Source organism: Jaculus jaculus, chromosome X, assembly GCF_020740685.1.
Source record: "Jaculus jaculus isolate mJacJac1 chromosome X, mJacJac1.mat.Y.cur, whole genome shotgun sequence".
In the NCBI taxonomy this organism is placed as follows: domain Eukaryota; kingdom Metazoa; phylum Chordata; class Mammalia; order Rodentia; family Dipodidae; genus Jaculus; species Jaculus jaculus.
Window position 1 is genome coordinate 67,855,466 of NC_059125.1, and position 18,036 is coordinate 67,873,501.

The 18,036-nt window shown below is 39.1% G+C and overlaps 1 protein-coding gene across 1 annotated transcript in view; it reads right to left on the minus strand.

Annotated features, from left to right (window-relative positions):
• Nucleotides 1–16,916, minus strand: part of Zdhhc15 (zinc finger DHHC-type palmitoyltransferase 15) — an 85,160-nt gene extending 68,244 nt beyond the window's left edge. The window contains exons 1-2 of the mRNA XM_004666984.2: nucleotides 16,582–16,916; nucleotides 3,919–3,945 (exon numbers count right to left, since the gene is read on the minus strand). Coding sequence (XP_004667041.1) covers nucleotides 3,919–3,945; nucleotides 16,582–16,717 — 163 coding nt within the window. The 5' untranslated portion in view covers nucleotides 16,718–16,916. The remainder of the gene's footprint in view (nucleotides 1–3,918; nucleotides 3,946–16,581) is intronic.
• Nucleotides 16,917–18,036: the final 1,120 nt, after the last annotated feature.

Below are 18,036 nucleotides of genomic sequence, written 5' to 3' on the forward strand. Positions count from 1 at the left end.
TAAAATGTGGGCTGAAATAAACCCTCTCTTCCTTAGGTTGCTTTTGTCAGGTATTTTGTCATAGCAAAGAGAAAACTTACTAATTCATAATGTATTTTAGTTTTTGTGGTTTTTTTTCCAAATTAAATATATCTCGGGCTGGAGAGATGGCTCAGCAGTTAAGGAGGTTGCCTGGAAAGCATAAGGACCCAGGGTTAATTCCCCAGTACCCATGTAAGCCAGATGCACAAGGTGGCACCTGCGTCTGGAGTTCCTTTGCAGTGGTTAGAGGCCCTGGAACACTTATTCCCCCTCTCTCTACCTGCCTCTTTCTCTTAAATAAATAAAAATAAATTTAAAACATGGAAAAATTATTTTAAAAAATGATATCTCCTCTTTTTGTTCTCACAAGGAAAGTACAACAGGGGCAAGAAGCTGGCTCACATTGTCACATATCAGTAGGGAGTAAGTAGCAAGAGTGAGCTAGCAGGCCTACCTCCAGTGACACATCTACTCCACAAACTCATGCGACCTTGGGGACATTTAATTCAAACCAGCCCACAGACAATCCTTCGTGTTCCCTTGTAGCACCATAACTCCAATCTCTGCCTGTTTTTTCTCTATATATCCAAATTTCCTTTACATCACCAGTTACTGGGCTGGGTTTAGTCTAATCTTATCTGATGTCATCTTAATCTGCTTACACACAATGATCCTGTTTCCAAATAAGGATGTATTCACAAATTCCAAGTGTCCATGAATATGGGGAAGGGGGATGATTCAATCTTGTACAGGAGCTGTGGAATAGTTAAGAAATGGTAAATGTTCTGTAGTATGTTTAACTATAGTTTTCTTTAAAAAGTCATGATATTTGAGAATCTAATTTCTTTGATTTACATTTTATTTGTCTGTACTAAACTGTACTTCTGGCAGGCAGTCATATCCCTTATTTTATTCTACTTAAGGGTATAATGTAGCTTGAAACAAGTCACATACTCACAGGGTCAGTGAGGGCCTCAGATAGTCATTAGCCTATTGGTCCATTTCTAGGCAAGACTTACAGATTGATGCCATATAATTGGATGCCTGATACTGTCTGGAAAAGGAATTTTACAGCAGCTTTTAATAAAATGATCTAATGTTCAAAAGCTCTTTACAAAGTGAATTCTTGACTTTCAGGTTACAATTAAATCCTATTTTAGTTTATAGACTCTACCATCTTCAAGAATATTGACACATAAAAGAGTAACAACAGAGATGTTAACATTTATAATTTATAGATTATTGCTGCATACTTTTGACTATCTTACTATAAATCCATAAGATGTCAAAGTAACATCATTTTTATATAAGTTGAGGTTCAGAGAAGTTGAGTTCCTTTCTAAAGGACACAGAGCTAGCAACTGACAGAGCTAGATCCAATCTAATTCTTCTGTCCCCTAAGTCCTGTGTTTTGTCCCTTTGTCCTATTGCAGAATGAACAAGTAAAATCTAATCTCACTCTTTACTGTGTAGATGAATTTAAGAATTTAACAGGAAGAAAGACCTCTAGAATCATGGTCTTAGATTCAGAAAAGACAATAAATCATGTCTTTTGTACAAAATTTCCAAAAGAAGTCAAAGTCTCATAGCTAGGTGGATGCTACTAACAAGGGCTGAACCAATTTGGGCCTATAAATGACACTTTACACTGCTATAGTTAAGTTCTTTGACAGCATGCAAAAATGAAGATATGGTATCTGAACATTGGAAGAAAGCAATTAAGCATCAACTTTCTGGGTAAGGAGCTCAGCTAAGCTCACTAAGGCATTATAGATTGAAAAGTAAAATTGAAATGCTAGGTTGCTTAAGAACATAGGCTTTGACGTTAGACATTTTGGGTTGAATCCTAACATTCACTAGTTAAATGAACTAGGATAAATTACTTCACCTCTGTATGGTTTCCTTCTGCATAAAGCAGACATAAGAATACCTATATCATTGTGTTAACGTAGATACTGAAGGATATAAAGTATACATAATACTTAGCAGGGTACCCAGCATAATAAGCTGTGTCTTCTAATACTATGAAGAATGCTGTCATTATACCTGTGTATAGTAATGCATTATCTTAGTCCCTATTCACTTTCTCTTGAAGCTTGTAATGGAAAATATTTACTTATAATTGGTTAATATTTACACACAAAGAATTATTTCTGACATTAAGGACCATATATAAGAAAACTCAAGGGCTGGAGAGATGGCTTAGCGGTTAAACGCTTGCCTGTGAAGCCTAAGGACCCCGGTTCGAGGCTCAGTTCCCCAGGTCCCACGTTAGCCAGATGCACAAGGGGGCGCACGCGTCTGGAGTTCGTTTGCAGAGGCTGGAAGCCCTGGCGCGCCCATTCTCTCTCTCTCCCTCTATCTGTCCTTCTCTCTGTGTCACTCTCAAATAAATAAATAAATAAAAATTAAAAAAAAAAGAAAACACAAATGAAGACTTGCTCTAATACTATAATGATAAAAACATCTATTGTGTTACCTGTATGTGCTTTGTTGATCTTTCTCCTCACTGCTTTATGTGTAATTAATAACTTGTTTTTACAAATCCATGAATTATATATTGTTATTTCTATTCCATGTGAAAATAAAGTAGGAGTGGGGATAAAATACTTCATTAAGTAGGAACAGATCCCTATTGAAGTCAGTCAATGATCCATGTATGTGTGTATATGTATTTGCAGGTGTGTGCACATGCGTGCATGTGTTTTTAGAGGCCAGAGATGATCGATGTTGAGTGTCTTCCTCTTTTGTTCTCCAGCTTATTATTTGAAACAAAGTGTTTGAACTTAAGAGTTTACTAATTTGGCTAAACTCACCAGCCAGCAAGCCCTAGGGATCCTCCTGTCTCCACTTCCCTAGCCTAGGATTATAGGCTGTTGTAGTTACATTCTCATTGCTGGAACAAAGCACCTGACCAAAAGCAGCTTATGGGAGGAAAGTATTTTAGCTTAAAGTCTCGATAGGAAGCTTCATGATGGCAGGGGAAAGATGGTAGAGCAGAAGTTGGACAACACCACCTTGCCACAGCAGGTGGCAAACAGCAGCAGGAGAGTAAGCCAGATTTTAGTAAGAGGGAGCTGGCTATAACACCCATAAGCACACTTCCAACAACACACCTTCTCCAGCAAGGCTCTACTTCTCAAATCAACATTATCTGGGAACCAAGCACTCAAATAATGAGTTTATGGGGGACAACTAAATCAAATCACCTCACTGGCCTATAATACCACCATGCTTGGTCCTTGCATCGATACTGGGAATCTGAACTCAGGCCCTCATATTGGTGTAGCAAGCACTTTGCCCACCAAGCCAGCACCCCAGATACTAGAACCCACACTATCTATTGTTTCCCAGTTCTATGGCTCTGTTCAATGAGCAATAGTGACGTGTAACATTCAAACAATGCATTGTCAATGCTAGATAGGTTAATTAGTTATATTAATAGATCCCATTAAATGAGAATTAAAAGTAAGATATAAAATGACTCTATAAATGTCCTGGCTACTACAGATAAAATTATATCAAGCTAATTGCTTGAAGTTCATGCTTAGCCTATACTTTTTTAAATGGAAAATATAATAACTAGAAAATTGCAGATTGAACTAAGATGACATGAGGTATGGGAAGGAAGACAATACATATATGAAAACTGTGATAGTGAAGGACTGTGGGGTCTTTATTCCATATCCTAAAATGGGAATGGGTGAGAAAGGCTGGGTAACTAGGGCAATAGCAATGAACCAAGAAAGAGCTTAGGGTCCCAGGAAAAATAGTATGGTTATCTTTGTGTCTTCACACCATAAATCCTGGTAATTTATAATCTTAAAGCCATATGTAATTTCCTTTTAGAATGAAAGGATACATTCCTGACCCATACAGTTTATAACATCTACTTACCTCTTTCTGCTGGGCTCAAAATAGTCACTGTGGAGAGAAGGCAGGAGGGAGAGAGAGAGAAACAACAAAATTAGCGCATTTTAAAAGGTATTTTCTGTTTTGTTTTGTTTTGGTTTTCGAGGTAGGGTCTCACTCTGGCCCAGACTGACCTGGAATTCACTATGGAGTCTCAGGGTGGCCTTGAACTCACGGCAATCCTCCTACTTCTGCCTCCCGAGTTCTGGGATTAAAGGCGTGCACCACCACGCCTGGCTTTTAAAAGGTATTTTCTAATTCATTTTCCAACAGAATCACTTTGGGCAATGTATAGAATGGTATTTTAAGAAACCACTTGTTTAAAATGAGGCAAGGCAAGGATGGTTGGATTTCATCCTCTGCTACCTTCCTATACCTTAAATGTTTACTGGGTAAGAATTTTTACTCATTCAACAAATACAGATATGACCTGATTTTTAAAGTCCAAAAAAGCAGAAATACATAAGCTATATAACATAACATTAAAAATGTTAAAGTTAATAAATTAGGAGGTTATTATAGTTGTTCGATGATTGATGATAGGATTATGCTCCAATTAACTCATCATTTAAGTTGAAAATTCTTTTAACACATCTCAGCTGACCCTCATAGCTTAGTTTAGTCTATTTTAAACATGCTAAGAACACTTAAACTAACTGACTATTAGGTTAAAAAACACTTCTATTCATAATAAAATACTATCTTATGTGATTTATTCAATAGTGTGATAAAAGTGAAAATGAAAATGGTTGTGTATGATGGCAACACCATCAAAATGTTGAAAATAAGGGGCTGGAGATATAGTTTAGGGGCTAAGGTACTTGCCTATGAAGCCTAAGGACCCAGGTTTGATTACCCAGTACCCATGCATCTGGGATTCATTTGCAGTGGCTAGAGGCCCTCGTGCACCCATTCTCTGCCTCTTTCTCTTGCCCAAATAAATAAATAAAATATTTTAAAGGTTGAAAAGAAGAATCTATCTCCCATATGCATTCATTTTAGGATGTCTTTGAATACTAAACTTCTTTTATACTTTTCAAAGTAATGTATATAAGCTTCATGCCAACTCTGAAGTTACACTAGGTTAGAAGCTCAGTGGCACTAGTTTGCAATGCTGAGTAATTTGTTTAGCTTTTCCAACATTACCTAACTGTTAAAGTTACTTTATCATAATTAGGATGTGAGGACAATCTGGCTGTGACATCTGTCATTCCATTGATCACCAGGGTTGATTCAGTTGATCTGGCTAGCTAGGCAGGTGTCCCCTTCCTCCCTCACTACTTCAAGTCAGAAGAGGACTACCTTCTGGAATAGAGGAGAACTGATCTTCGGTCAAGAGTATATGAGTAGCTACACTACCCTGGTAGAACCTCCAAACAAACTCTCAAAGTTACTTGAGCATTAAAATGAATTTACATATAAAATGCTGCCTAGCATGGTATGCAGCACAAGGTTATTAATATTTTTTGAATGTTTATTATTATGACCTCTGAACTAAGATTTCAGAGTGCTGGAACTTTAATGACTGGAGTCATATCAAATGATATGCCTAAAGTTACAGAACAAGTTAGCAGTAAAGCTGAGACTAGATTCTAGCCTCTGGAGTTTTTTCCACATGCTGAGTCTGCCTCCTCCAAGCATTCCTTGCTGTCTTTCTGAGTTATATATCACATCTGTTAAGAATTCTCTTATAGGGCTGGAGAGATGGCTTGGTGGTTAAGTGCTTGCCTGTGAAGCTTATGGACCCCAGTTCGAGGCTCGGTTCCCCAGGTCCCACGTTGGCCAGATGCACAAGGGGGTGCATGCGTCTGGAGTTTGCAGAGCTGGAAGCCCTGGCGCACCCATTCTCTCTCTCTCCCTCTATCTGTCTCTCTCTGTGTCTGTCGCTCTCAGATAAATAAATAAAAAATGAACAAAATATTTTAAAAAAAAAGAATTCTCTTATACAAAATGGGGCTTATTCATCACCACCCTCTATATGTACTTGTATTAGGTGCTAAGGTAAGGCACCAAAACTCCAAAGAAGGATAAGGAGAGTGAATGCACCAAGAAATTAAGAACATGAAGTCACCAGGACAGTTAAGATGTTTAATAATAATACCTAAGTGAAATAATAAGGAACTTGGTTCACTGATGAATTCTATTGTTTTTACCATCAGTATAAAAGTAGATTCTGTAAATAATGATGTCTGTGTTTACGGGAGAAAACTTGGAATTTTCCTGGTGGTATTGTCTTCAAAAGTCCACATGGAAACATATAGGGAGTTGTCTGGATTTTCAGAGTAATATCAGTTTAAAATTTGTGTGGGTGGGAAAGGTGTGGCCCTCCCTACTGCATAATAATAAAGCCTGAAGCTCAATGCCAAAAAAAAATATTGGAGAAGATTAAGATAACAGACATTAGTCTCACTCCTGAAATTCTATAAAAAGCCATTAAGTCTAAGGAGAAAGCATTTTCTAGCAAAATTTCCCATTAGAAGTAATATGCTCCTGAGGGGGAAAAAAACTTCTAAAAGATGGTAGTACTTATTTTGGTAGTTCTGATTTTTCCTTTTGATATACAGTTACCCTCTAGCACGGGCCAACAGTCTGTATCCTATGCTGGTCTTGAACTAATGATGATCCTCCTGAATGCTGGGATTATAGGCATGAACCACCATAGCTGACTTTTTCTTTATTTTTCTAATATTGCATTTTGGACTATTAAAGTCATATTTAAAATGAAAATGTTAGAAGAGACATACTCAACTTTTAAAAAATGAATCTCTAATCATGGGTCTCTTAGGTAAGTGTACATTTAGTCAAGTCTATTGATAAATTGTCAAGCATGATTATAGAGTAATCTAGATATATAGGCAATTACACCAGCTGTTTCTTCAAATTTCAGTTCACTACTTTGGAGGTAAATGACTGGAGTTGTCAAATAGCTTTTTGTAGTGCATTTCCTCTTTTCTCTTGCCATTTACTAATTATTTGCAACTAGATATGGAGAAAAGTTTGGAAAGGTAGATTATAATCGATTTTCATCACAGTCAACTGGTGTTAAAACCAAAGCATAACTCATGACGTCTTCTAAGTTGATGCATATTATAGATTCACACAAGGGTGTGGGTAGGATGGGCCTAATGAAATGATCAATAAATATAGTAAAAGGAAACATGGAAGATTTTTCGTGACAGTGCTATCAAAGAGAAACAAAATATGAGCCACATGGTCTAAATTATTCTAATAAGAAAAAAGCTTAAACTATCCAAGTGAAATTAATTTTAATGATATGGTTCATTTAATCCAGTATATAAAAATATTTCCATTTCAAAGTGTTACCCATATAAGACTTTATTGAGATATTTTATATTCATTTTACACTAAGGTTTGAAAAATATTTTTCATTTTATGCCACCAGAATGTTTGAATCCAGATGCTACATTTAAAGTATTTAATAGGCATATGTGGCAAGTGAATACTAAGTCAGTACAGTACTAAACAGCTTGCAAACTGAATGCTGTGGCTCTGGTCTGCAATCACAGGACTCAGGAGATTGAAGCAAGAGGACTACTATAAGTTCAAAGCTAGCTTGAGCCTGACAAAAAAAAAATAATAATAAAAGAAGGAACCCAAGCCAAACTAAAAACAAACAAAAAAGGGCATGTGATGTGAAAAGGACCATGAGATGTCTGCAAATATTACAGGTCCATTAGATATGTGTGTACTTCCAACATGAAATTCTTTTTTACTTCATGATATATATGGGAAAGAAGCTTACTGGATTGATTTGTAGGAAAACATTTGGTATGTGTCTATATTTTGGTTGTGACACTTGTTCTGTGATCTTAGGTAACTTAATTAGTGACTCCATACCTCAGTTTCCTCATTTCTCAAATGAGGATAAAATTGATAATGTTATCAGGTTGTTATGAGGATCAAATGATATAAATGAGTATAAGTATTTTACTACCTGACATGTAATAAATACCTAATTACTATTAGCCATTCATTATCCTTTTTAACATATTTTATTTTTATTTATTTATTTGAGATACAGAAAGAGGGAGGGAGGGAGGGAGAGAGAGGGGGGGGGAGAGAGAGAGAGAGGGAGAATAGGCACATCAGAGCCTCCAGCCAACGCAAACAAACTCCAGATTCATGTGCTACCTTTTGCATCTGGCTTTATGTGGGTCCTGGGGAATTGAACTGAGGTCCTTTGGCTTTGCAGGCAAGCACCTTAACCACTAAGCAATCTCTCCAGCCTCATTATCATTTTTTGAGAAAGGTGAAATTGTACAATGCCATTAGCTTTATTGCTTTGCTTTGTTTTATTCTGTTTTTCAAGGTAGGGTCTCACTTTAGCCCAGGTTGACCTGGAATTAGTCTCAGGCTGACCTCTAACTCACAGTGTTCCCTTACCTCAGCCTCCTGAATGCTGGGATCAAATGTGTGTGCCACCATGCCCAGCTGATATTAGCTTTTATAGTAAATTTAGGTGAAAATTTGTTTGATTATAAAGATATTGTGACTACTGGAAGGTATACATGATGATTTAAAATAATTTATTCAGGGCCAGAAAAATGGCTCATTGGTTAAAGGTGCTTGCTTATAAAACCTAATGGCCAGGGTTCAATTCCACAGTACCCATGTAAAATCAGATGTACAAATTGGCCCATGTATCTGGAGTATGTTTGCAGTGGTTAGAGGCCCTGGTACATACATTCTCATTCTCTTTCTCTCTCTCTCTCTCAAATAAATAAGTAAATAAAAATATTAAAAAATAATTTCAATATCAAAATGAATGACTCTGATTCTCATGTTTTCCTCTTAGGTGTTTCTTAGAAAGTAGATTTAGAAGAGGGAATGGAATTTGAAATAGAGATCTGAGATACATTTACATTTATTCTCTGCTTGTTGAAAGAAATTCAATTATATCAGTCTTCATTTGTGTCTCTAACAGTAATGTTGCTACCACTCATTCATTTACTCTTGAAGCAGATAGCCTCAAAACTGAATGATCCTTTATCTTAAGAGAGGGTCTCTCCCTCTAGTCCAGGCTGAATTTGAACATTCTATATAGCCTCTTCTGGCCTCTTGTCTTCTAAGTACTAGGCTAAAAGGCATGCACCACCATACCCAACTCAAACTTGAATATTTACAAAGTAAGCACCTTTAAACATTGAGCAATCTCCCCTGGCCCAAATTTCTATCTTTTGAGTAGAATTAGCTCCTAGACCATTTTCCTTTTTAATCTCAAAATGGATAGCATTGCCACCAAAAATGGCAATGCAGGAAATCCCAGGGTTCTATTCCTCTCTAACAGCAATTAATAAAATGACAAAAACAGTCAGAGTCAACTTTTATAGGACTATGAAACCTAGTAAAAGTCTTATAAAGGCCAGAGAGAAGAAGCTGTTTCTTTATTTTAAAAACTGTAATTTTAAATCCAGTGTCTACCATTCTCTACATCTCAAATCAGTAAGAGCTGTGAGAATAGTATTTTACAATGAAAACCAAGATACTAAAGAAATGGAAGATAACATTATAGAAGATGGCAAGAATGCCTATGTTCATGGATTGACAGAATTAATATTATGAAAATGGCTACATTACTGAAAATAATCTACAGATTCAATGCAAACTCCACCAAAATTCCAATAGCATTTTGCACACAACAAGAAAATAACCTTAAGTTGATATGGAGACACAAAGACCCTAAATAGCCAAAATAATTCCAAATAGGAAGAGAAATGCTCTGCTATCTAATTATAATACAGAACTAAAGTGTTTTTTTAAAGAGAATTTGGTTTTGGCACAAAAACAGACATGTAGACCAGCAGAATAGATATCCCAGAAATAAATTCACACAAACACAACCACCTAGTCTTTTACAGATGTGTCAAAAATACACTCAATGTCTTCAGACATGGCTTAGGGATTAAGGTACTTGCTTGTGAAGCAAAAGGACCCAGGTTCAATTCCCCAGAATCCATGTAAGTCAGATGCACATGGTAGGACATGTGTGTGGAGTTAGTTTGCAGTGGCTAGAGGCCCTGGTGTGCCTATTCTCTCTCTCTCTTTCTCACTGTATGTGTGTAATAATACATTTAAAAAATACATTGGAAAAGGGAAGACTTCAACAAATGGTGCTGGAAAAATTGGCTATCCATGTGCAGAACAATGAAACCGGACACATGGACCTTACCCTGCATGTGTGTGTGTGTGTGTGTGCGCGTGTACACACACACACACACACACACACACACACACACACACACCACAGAAAACAAAATAGATCAAGACCTTAATGTGAGACCTGAATCTCTGAGGAAAAAGTAGGGAAAATAGTACAAGATATGGGTATAGGTGGAGGCTGGAAAAATGGATCAGCGAGCATTTGTCACACAGGCATGAGGGCCTAAGATGGACTGAGTTCAATTGAAGCACCCGTGTAAAGAGCCAGAGAGGCCATATAAGGCCTATAACCCCAATCCTGGAGAGGTAGTAGAGATAGGAGAATTGTTTGGGTTTGCTGGTCAGCTAGTCTGGACAAAAAAAGCAGTTTCAGATTTAGTGAGTCCATCTCAAGGAAACAAGTAGAAGAGTGATGGAAGAAGGCACTGGGTAGTCTCCTCTGGCCTTCACATGTATGTTCCCAGGCCATAGGCATCTTCACACACACACATGCCCACATGATACACACATACCACACCCCATACACTATACATACCCTCAAGAAAAGATAATAGAGGACTTTCTGAGAAGGACTAAAATAGTACAGGAAATAACACAGGGATTACATGAAATTAAAAAGTTTCTGCATTTCAAAGGAAACAATCATTTGAATGAACAAACAGTATACAGGATAGAAGAAAAGAGCCAGGCATAATTGCCTACACCTTTAATCCCAGCACTTGGGAGGCAGAGGTAGGAGGATCCTTGAGAGTTCAAGGCCACCCTGAGACTACAGAGTGAATTCCAGATCAGCCTGAGCTAGAGTGAGACCCTACCTTGGAAAACCAAAGTAATAATAATAATAATAATAATAGAAAAAAGAGAAAAATCTTTGTAATCTATACATCTATGATAGTCTCCATTGTCAATTTGATTGGATCAGGAATCAAGGAGGAGACACACCTCTTCAGCAAGTCTATGAGGACATTTTCAGGAAGGATCAACTGAGGGGGGAAGACCCTTACCTGGAGTTGGAAGCCCTTCTGATGGAGATACACACACATTAGTTCTGGGAAAACTAGGTCCTTTTTGCACGGCTGCCCTCGTTCCTTGCTGACAAGTATATCTACCCTTTGCTGACACCCTTTGCTAACACTGGAATCAGCTTCTTTGGCTTGCCAATGTGGGCTGAAGACCAGCGGCTCTCTAGGAATCCCTCAGGCTTTCAGTACCAGACTGGGTCCGCTGAGGCATCCAGCCTCATGGACTGAGCAGCTACTGAGTTCTCAGCCTTTGCACTGTGCAGCTATTATTGAACTGCCTAGCCTGTATTATGTAATCCAATATGATAAATTTCATTTGTAATATTCTCTCTATTGGTTCTATTCCTCTAAAGAACCCCTGACAAATACAACCTCTGCCAGAGGATTCAAATTTAGAATCTATGAAGAGCTTCACAAATTAAACACCAAAAACTCAAATAATCCAATCAATAAATGGCCCAATGATTGAATAGACAGTTCTCAAAAGAAGAAATAAAAATGGCCTGTATTTGGAAGAGTGTTCAACATCCTTAGCCATCAGGTAAATGCAAATCAAATCTACACTGTGATTCCATCTCACTCCATTCAGCATGGCTTCATCAAGGGAGGAAATAACTACAAATACTTGGCAAGGACTCAAGGAAAAAGGAACCTTTATACACTGTTAGTTGACTATAAACCAGTTTAGCAACTATGGGAATCAGTATGGAGGTTTCTCAAAAAAAAAAAAAAAAAACTAGAAAAATGGGCTATCTTTGAGATGTAATGTCTACCCCATTGTCCTCTGGCTGAACTATCTTGAAATGATGGCTGCGCAAGATTATGAATGTATTAAATGACCTTGAAGTCAGTACTTTAAAATGGCTAATTTTATGTTATATATATTTTGCTTCAATAAAATGGATACTATCACTTTTTTCCTTTTCTAAAAGTTTATGCCTCTTCTTTTCCTGAGTTAAGCAGAATCCATATTATTTTTGTGAACAATAACAAATTGGTATCCAGTGTAGTCTTACAATGTGCTATAAACTATGGTAAATGTTTTTCAGGCACCATATTATTTAAAGTACTCAACAGCAATGCTTGACATGTATTAGGTCCTGAGCAAGAACTTGTGATATGAATAATCAAACGTTATTACAGAAATGACTATACAGAAACTGAGGCTGAAAGATTAGGTGACTTGTTCCAGGTCCCTGGCTAGTAATGACAGAATTTAGTCTAAGAATTACAGCACAAAAATATCACAGCTTGTTATATTCTGATATTAGAGAGAAAGATAACAGGTCAAATCTTTAGAAAGGAGTTAGCTCTTTAATATTACTTTGTGAGTTGTATGTAAACCCTAACCTTTTACTTTGGCTTAGAAAAGGCATGGTATGGTTATCAGGGAGGTCTGCTTTTCAATTTTCTACTATTTACAAAAATGTGTGACTTCAGGAAAATTTTGATTTACCATGTCTGCAATCTAGGTTGTTCAAGTGTTTAAAAATTACAAAATAAAGTGGAAGGTTAGAATGGTGAAGTAAGGATTAGAAATCTAAGCTGTTTATTCTTCTGATTCTTGGCACTTTAAAAAATATTTTTATTTCTTTGAAAGAGACAGAGAGAGAAAGAGGAGGTAGAGAGAGAGAGAATGGGCACACTAGGGCCTCCAGCCACTGCAAACAAACTCCAGACACATGTGCCACCTTGGGCATCTGGCTCACATGGGTTCTGGGGAATTGAACCTGGGTCCTTTGGCTTTGCAGGCAAATGCCTTAACCACTAAGCCATCTCTCCAGCCGTCTTCTGATTTTTGTTTTGATATGGGGTATTGCTATGTTATCTAGGCTCAATTGATTCTGCCTCAGCTTCCTGTGTTGGGACTATAGGAGTATGCCCCTATACTGGTCTTATTCTGATTTTCAAATAATATTGATATAATAAAGAAAACACTTTGCAAGCCAAACAAAATATATTTGCAGGTTATTTCTGGCCTGTGAGCCCCATGCTTGGACCTCTGTATTAGTTGAAAGGAAGCAGGATGTTAATTAAGACAGCATGGTAGCTAAAAGCATGGACTGTGAAGTCATATGGCATGCACTGTCATGCAAATTTAGCCTTCTACTAGCTCTGTGACCTTCGGTAAACTACTTCACCAATTCTGTTTACTTGGCTGCAAATTGGGTATAATGATGGTACTAGTGCGTACTTCATAAGTTAAGAGGATTGTGTGTGTGTTTGTGTTTCATCACTTTAGACATAGTTCTTGGCATATAGTAAGTACTGCAAAAGTATGTTAAGTAAAACTAACTAAATAAATCCTAAGCCTTTTTTGGCTTCTTTTTCCACACAACTAAAAACTTACAGAAAGCTGCTGGGCGTGGTGGTACACGCCCTTAATCCCAGCACTCAGGAGGTAGCAGTAGGAGGATCGCCATGAGTTTGAAGCCAACCTGAGACTGAATTCCAGGTTAGACAGGGCTATAGTGAGACACTACCTCAAAAAGGGAAAAAAAGAAAAGAAAACCTTACAGAAAGCTAATTACTCGTAATGGTTCTCTATTTGGGGCAGGGGTTGGGTAGGGGGTAGGGTCTCATGTAGCTCAAATTTTCTGTGTAGCTGAGAATGATCTTAAACTCCTGATTCTTCTGCTTCTACTTCTCAAGTACTGAGGATATATTTGTACTGATTTTAACTTAGTCTTATCTCATTTTGTTCATTTGTGTTTACATATCTACACAGTGGAGATAGGTACCTCATATGGTTGTGAGGATTAAATGAGTTTATGTATAGTTAATACATTGACTATACTTAATGATATTTTCTGACACATAGTGTTATACAAGTTAGGCATCATTGTTACCAATCTTTAAAAACATTTCTTGGCAAAGCTCATGTGAGTCAGTACTAAGGGACTCCAAAATATGTCTAAACGTGCTTATAATATGGCATTGATCCTAGGAGCAATGTCCATACCATAATAATGGAACAGAACCTTTGATCCTTTAGTCAATCATTTACAAAAGCTAAAATAATGAGGTTTCATAAGAAAACTTCCCAGTTGTTCCAAGGTCTACTTAATATACCTTAATACCTGACTGAGATTCAAAAGGAAAAAAAAAAAAGGGCTGGAGAGATGGCTTAGCAGTTAAGCACTTGCCTGTGAAGCCTAAGGACCCCGGTTCGAGGCTCAGTTCCCCAGGACCTACGTTAGCCAGATGCACAAGGGGGCACACGTGGCTGGAGTTCATTTGCAGTGGCTGGTGCCCATTCTCTCTCTCTCTCTCTCTAACTGCCTCTTTCTCTCTCTGTTACTCTCAAATAAATAAATAAAAATACACAAAATATTTTTTTAAAAGGAAAAAAAATAGAACAAACTTCTATTTATGAAGGGAAATGATAAAACTAATTTTAAGCACCTTTACTGCATTTTCCATAATATCCCTAAGAAGAAAGCCAGGAAAACTAAATGTTAATGTACTGAGTTGATTAGAAGCAAGTCCAATCTTGGAAGAAAAAGGGTCATTTCCTCCGTCCCTAGTCCATTCAAGTTCAGTCTATGGTAGAACATAGTTTTGTTAAACATGTAAGAGAAGAGGGTTATAACTGGAGTAGGGTTGTAGACCTAAAAAAAAGTGACACCTTAACCATAATTTTCATTTTATGAGAAGTTTTATTAAAAGGAAATAAAGGAGACTTAGGAAGATGTGAGGGGATGTCTGGTAGAACAAGTTAGAATTTTAATGGCATAGGAGTGAGAATTCCACAATTAATGAATTGGGAAGCTTGTGGTCACAAGTGCAAAGATGCTGGCAATGGGGTTCTAGTGCTGAAGTAAAGATCGATAGTAATAGAATCTTTTTTTGAGAATAGATGGGATTCTTCAATGGTCCATGAGAAATTTCACATGTAAGAAAATCAGTGGCTCTGTTATGAAAATATAGAATATAATGTGAAAATTACTGTGAAATTATTAGAACACTAAAAGATTATTCACAGTAAAGATAGAGGACTAGGGAAATTCGAGTTGAGAGAATATTGTAAGGGAGAGACTTGGAGTTCGTATTGGAAAATATTGTTGCATTTTGATTTTGAAGAAAACCTATGTTGAGAACCATATTATAATATAAGGAGAGGATGGAGTGCTTCTGGTCAGACAGGACAGTGTATGAGAGAAGACCAGAGTCATTGAAGAGGTGGTCCAATAAAAGGAAACAAGAAAGTGACACTCTCATTGGAAGGGGTAGGCAGAATTAAAAACTTCAGTAGGAACAAACAGGGCTTCCCAGGTTTGAGAAGACAAAGGGCAAGTGAAATCCTACAGAAGTTAGCGGCAAATACCAGAGGACAAAGATGGCCAAATGCGATGTCAACAATGGAAAAACACTGCAAGAGTAGGAGAGTGTGTTTCTCATTGTAGGTAACTGTTGGGAGCCATAAAACTCCAGGAAAAAGAGAGAGAGAGAGAGAGAGAGAGAGAGAGAGAGAGAGAGGGAGGGAGGGAGGGAGGGAGGGAGGGAGGGAGGGAGGAAGAAGGAAAAGAGGGAACCTTTTGGAAGGGCAAATAGAATATTGTCGTAGGAGAATATAGGGGACTAGGCAGATCATAGTGTGACAAAAAGTAGGGTCATTAGTATGATGTGTCAGAAAATAACGTGGGCCCCTTTAAAGGGTTGAATATCCTACAATTTAGAAAGGCTGGAGACTGAGAGGAACCCCAGTGTGGTAAAATCAAGAGTTTTAGTGTGAGAGTAGTTGTGCGTGGAACTCCTATCCTGTTAGAGCAGCTGAAAAAAAAATGGGGAAAGCCCACAGGGAAACAGTATAGATTCGCATTCTGTGAAGAGTGAGATAGTACAAAGTAGGGTCACAAGTGGGTGAAGATATGAAGCACTTCAGCCTGTGTGAGAGGATCTCAGGGAGAAGATGGATCGCAGTGTGGGGGAAAAAAGAGCTGTTATGAGAGTACAGGAAATATTTCTGGAGTCCAAATAGGGAATCCCCAGTACAGAATCCTAGTAGGATTATAGTAGGAGGGAAAATAATGGGGCTTGTAGTTGAATACATTGGTGGGACTCGGTTGTAGTGTGAACAGGCAGTTTACAGACACATGGTAAGGGGTTTCCTCAATGGGGAGGGTGAGAACTGAAGGTGCAACGTAAGCGGTTACCCTGAATGAGAAAAGGGGGCCCTAGTGGGACGAGCCAGGAAATTATTGTGGGTATAGAAAAGAAATAAGAAAACACTAGGGAGAAGGTGATAGCGACGTGGTGAGACCCTCCTGGGAGGACGCCGGAGAAATTGTGAAAAGACAGAGTTTGGGGACAGGAAGTTCTTTGGGGAGCTCAGGGAAAACCGCAGAGTGAAGGCTGAGAACACAGGGGACACTAGTGTGAAGGGAAGGGTAGACGATTCTGCAGGAGGATCGTTTCCCCATCTTATGTGCCCAGCCCCACTTACCGAGGCAGAGTTCAAAGACGTAGGCATAGTAGGACCAGAGCACGACCAGAACAATAATGAGCACTGGCACCCAGGACAGTACCCGGCGGCAGCATCGCAGCCCCCCAGACAGAGCCATCTTCCAGCCCCGCCGCATCTTCGGCTCGAAGATCGACCGAGCAGGCCTGCTGGCGCTGGGTAGGAACTGCTTGGGAGGCGGCTGGGAGGCGCGAAGGCGCGCTGTGCGGCGCTCCACTGCCCAGCCTGGCGGGAACCCTCTCACCCGGCCCGTGCCACCTGTGGGGCTGCGCAGCTGACTAGAGCCCTCCCTGGCAAGGTAGGCGCGAGTCACAGCGTGGAGGATGCTGCCCTATTGGAGCGGAAGGTGATCGGTCCGGGGTTGAGGCCGGGCACGCTCCCGGGGAGTGCAGTCCCTCCTGCTTCCGCCTCACATTCCCACCCCCTACCCTCCCTCCAGTGCTGGCTGTAGGGCTGGACCTCTGCAGGACTGTAAAGTGGAAGTACTGTGGGTCTTCCCATGTGCTCCCAGTACACTGTGTCCACCTTCCCAATTTCACTTCTTTCTCTCCGTTGTCATTGCTATACACCACACACACATGCACACACACAGAGTACAGACACTGTGAAAGATGAGCATCAGAGCATGTCATGATTTAAAGGTCATCCAGCCCCATCCTCCCACTGCTGCTTGAACAATATGCTTAAGACACAGTGCTGTAGTTGCTACAGGGCAAGTCCCCTCTTCTCTCTCACTCTGAAGATTAGCTTAGTATATTTTCAGAATAAACACAATGGTGCAGAAATCAAATAAGGGACATGGTGATTATGAGAGGGGCCAGGGAAAGCTATAAATGCGGTGATATTTCAGCTGACCTTTATTTTCTAGGCAGGTGAGAACAGGGAGGACCTTTCAGATAGGAAACAGCATTTGCAAAGGCATGGAATGATCAAAGTTTAAAAGTGTTCCAAGAACAGTTAGTGTGCCTTGAAGAGAGCATGTGTGAAAGGAGACGCTAGGAATGAGACTGGGAAGGTAGGCTGAGGACAGGACATGAACACTCTCCTATGCCTTGTCAGAATATGTGACAATCATGCGAAGTGGATTATGAACAGCTCAAAAGTTTGGGACCAATGCCATGACATCATATTTTTTTTTATAAAAAACCAGACAGGATTTTGGAAGGAAGATGTCCCAGAAGCCAGACTAGTTACAAGTTAATCTCATTCTGCAGATGTTTTTGGAGTGGTTGCTTTTTTATGCTAACTTTGATATAAAAAGGATGACTGGGCTGGAGAGATGGCTTAGCGGTTAAGCCCTTGCCAGTGAAGCCTAAGGACCCCGGTTTGAGGCTCGGTTCCCCAGGTCCCACGTTAGCCAGATGCACAAGGGGGCGCACGCGTCTGGAGTTCGTTTGCAGAGGCTGGAAGCCCTGGCGCGCCCATTCTCTCTCTCTC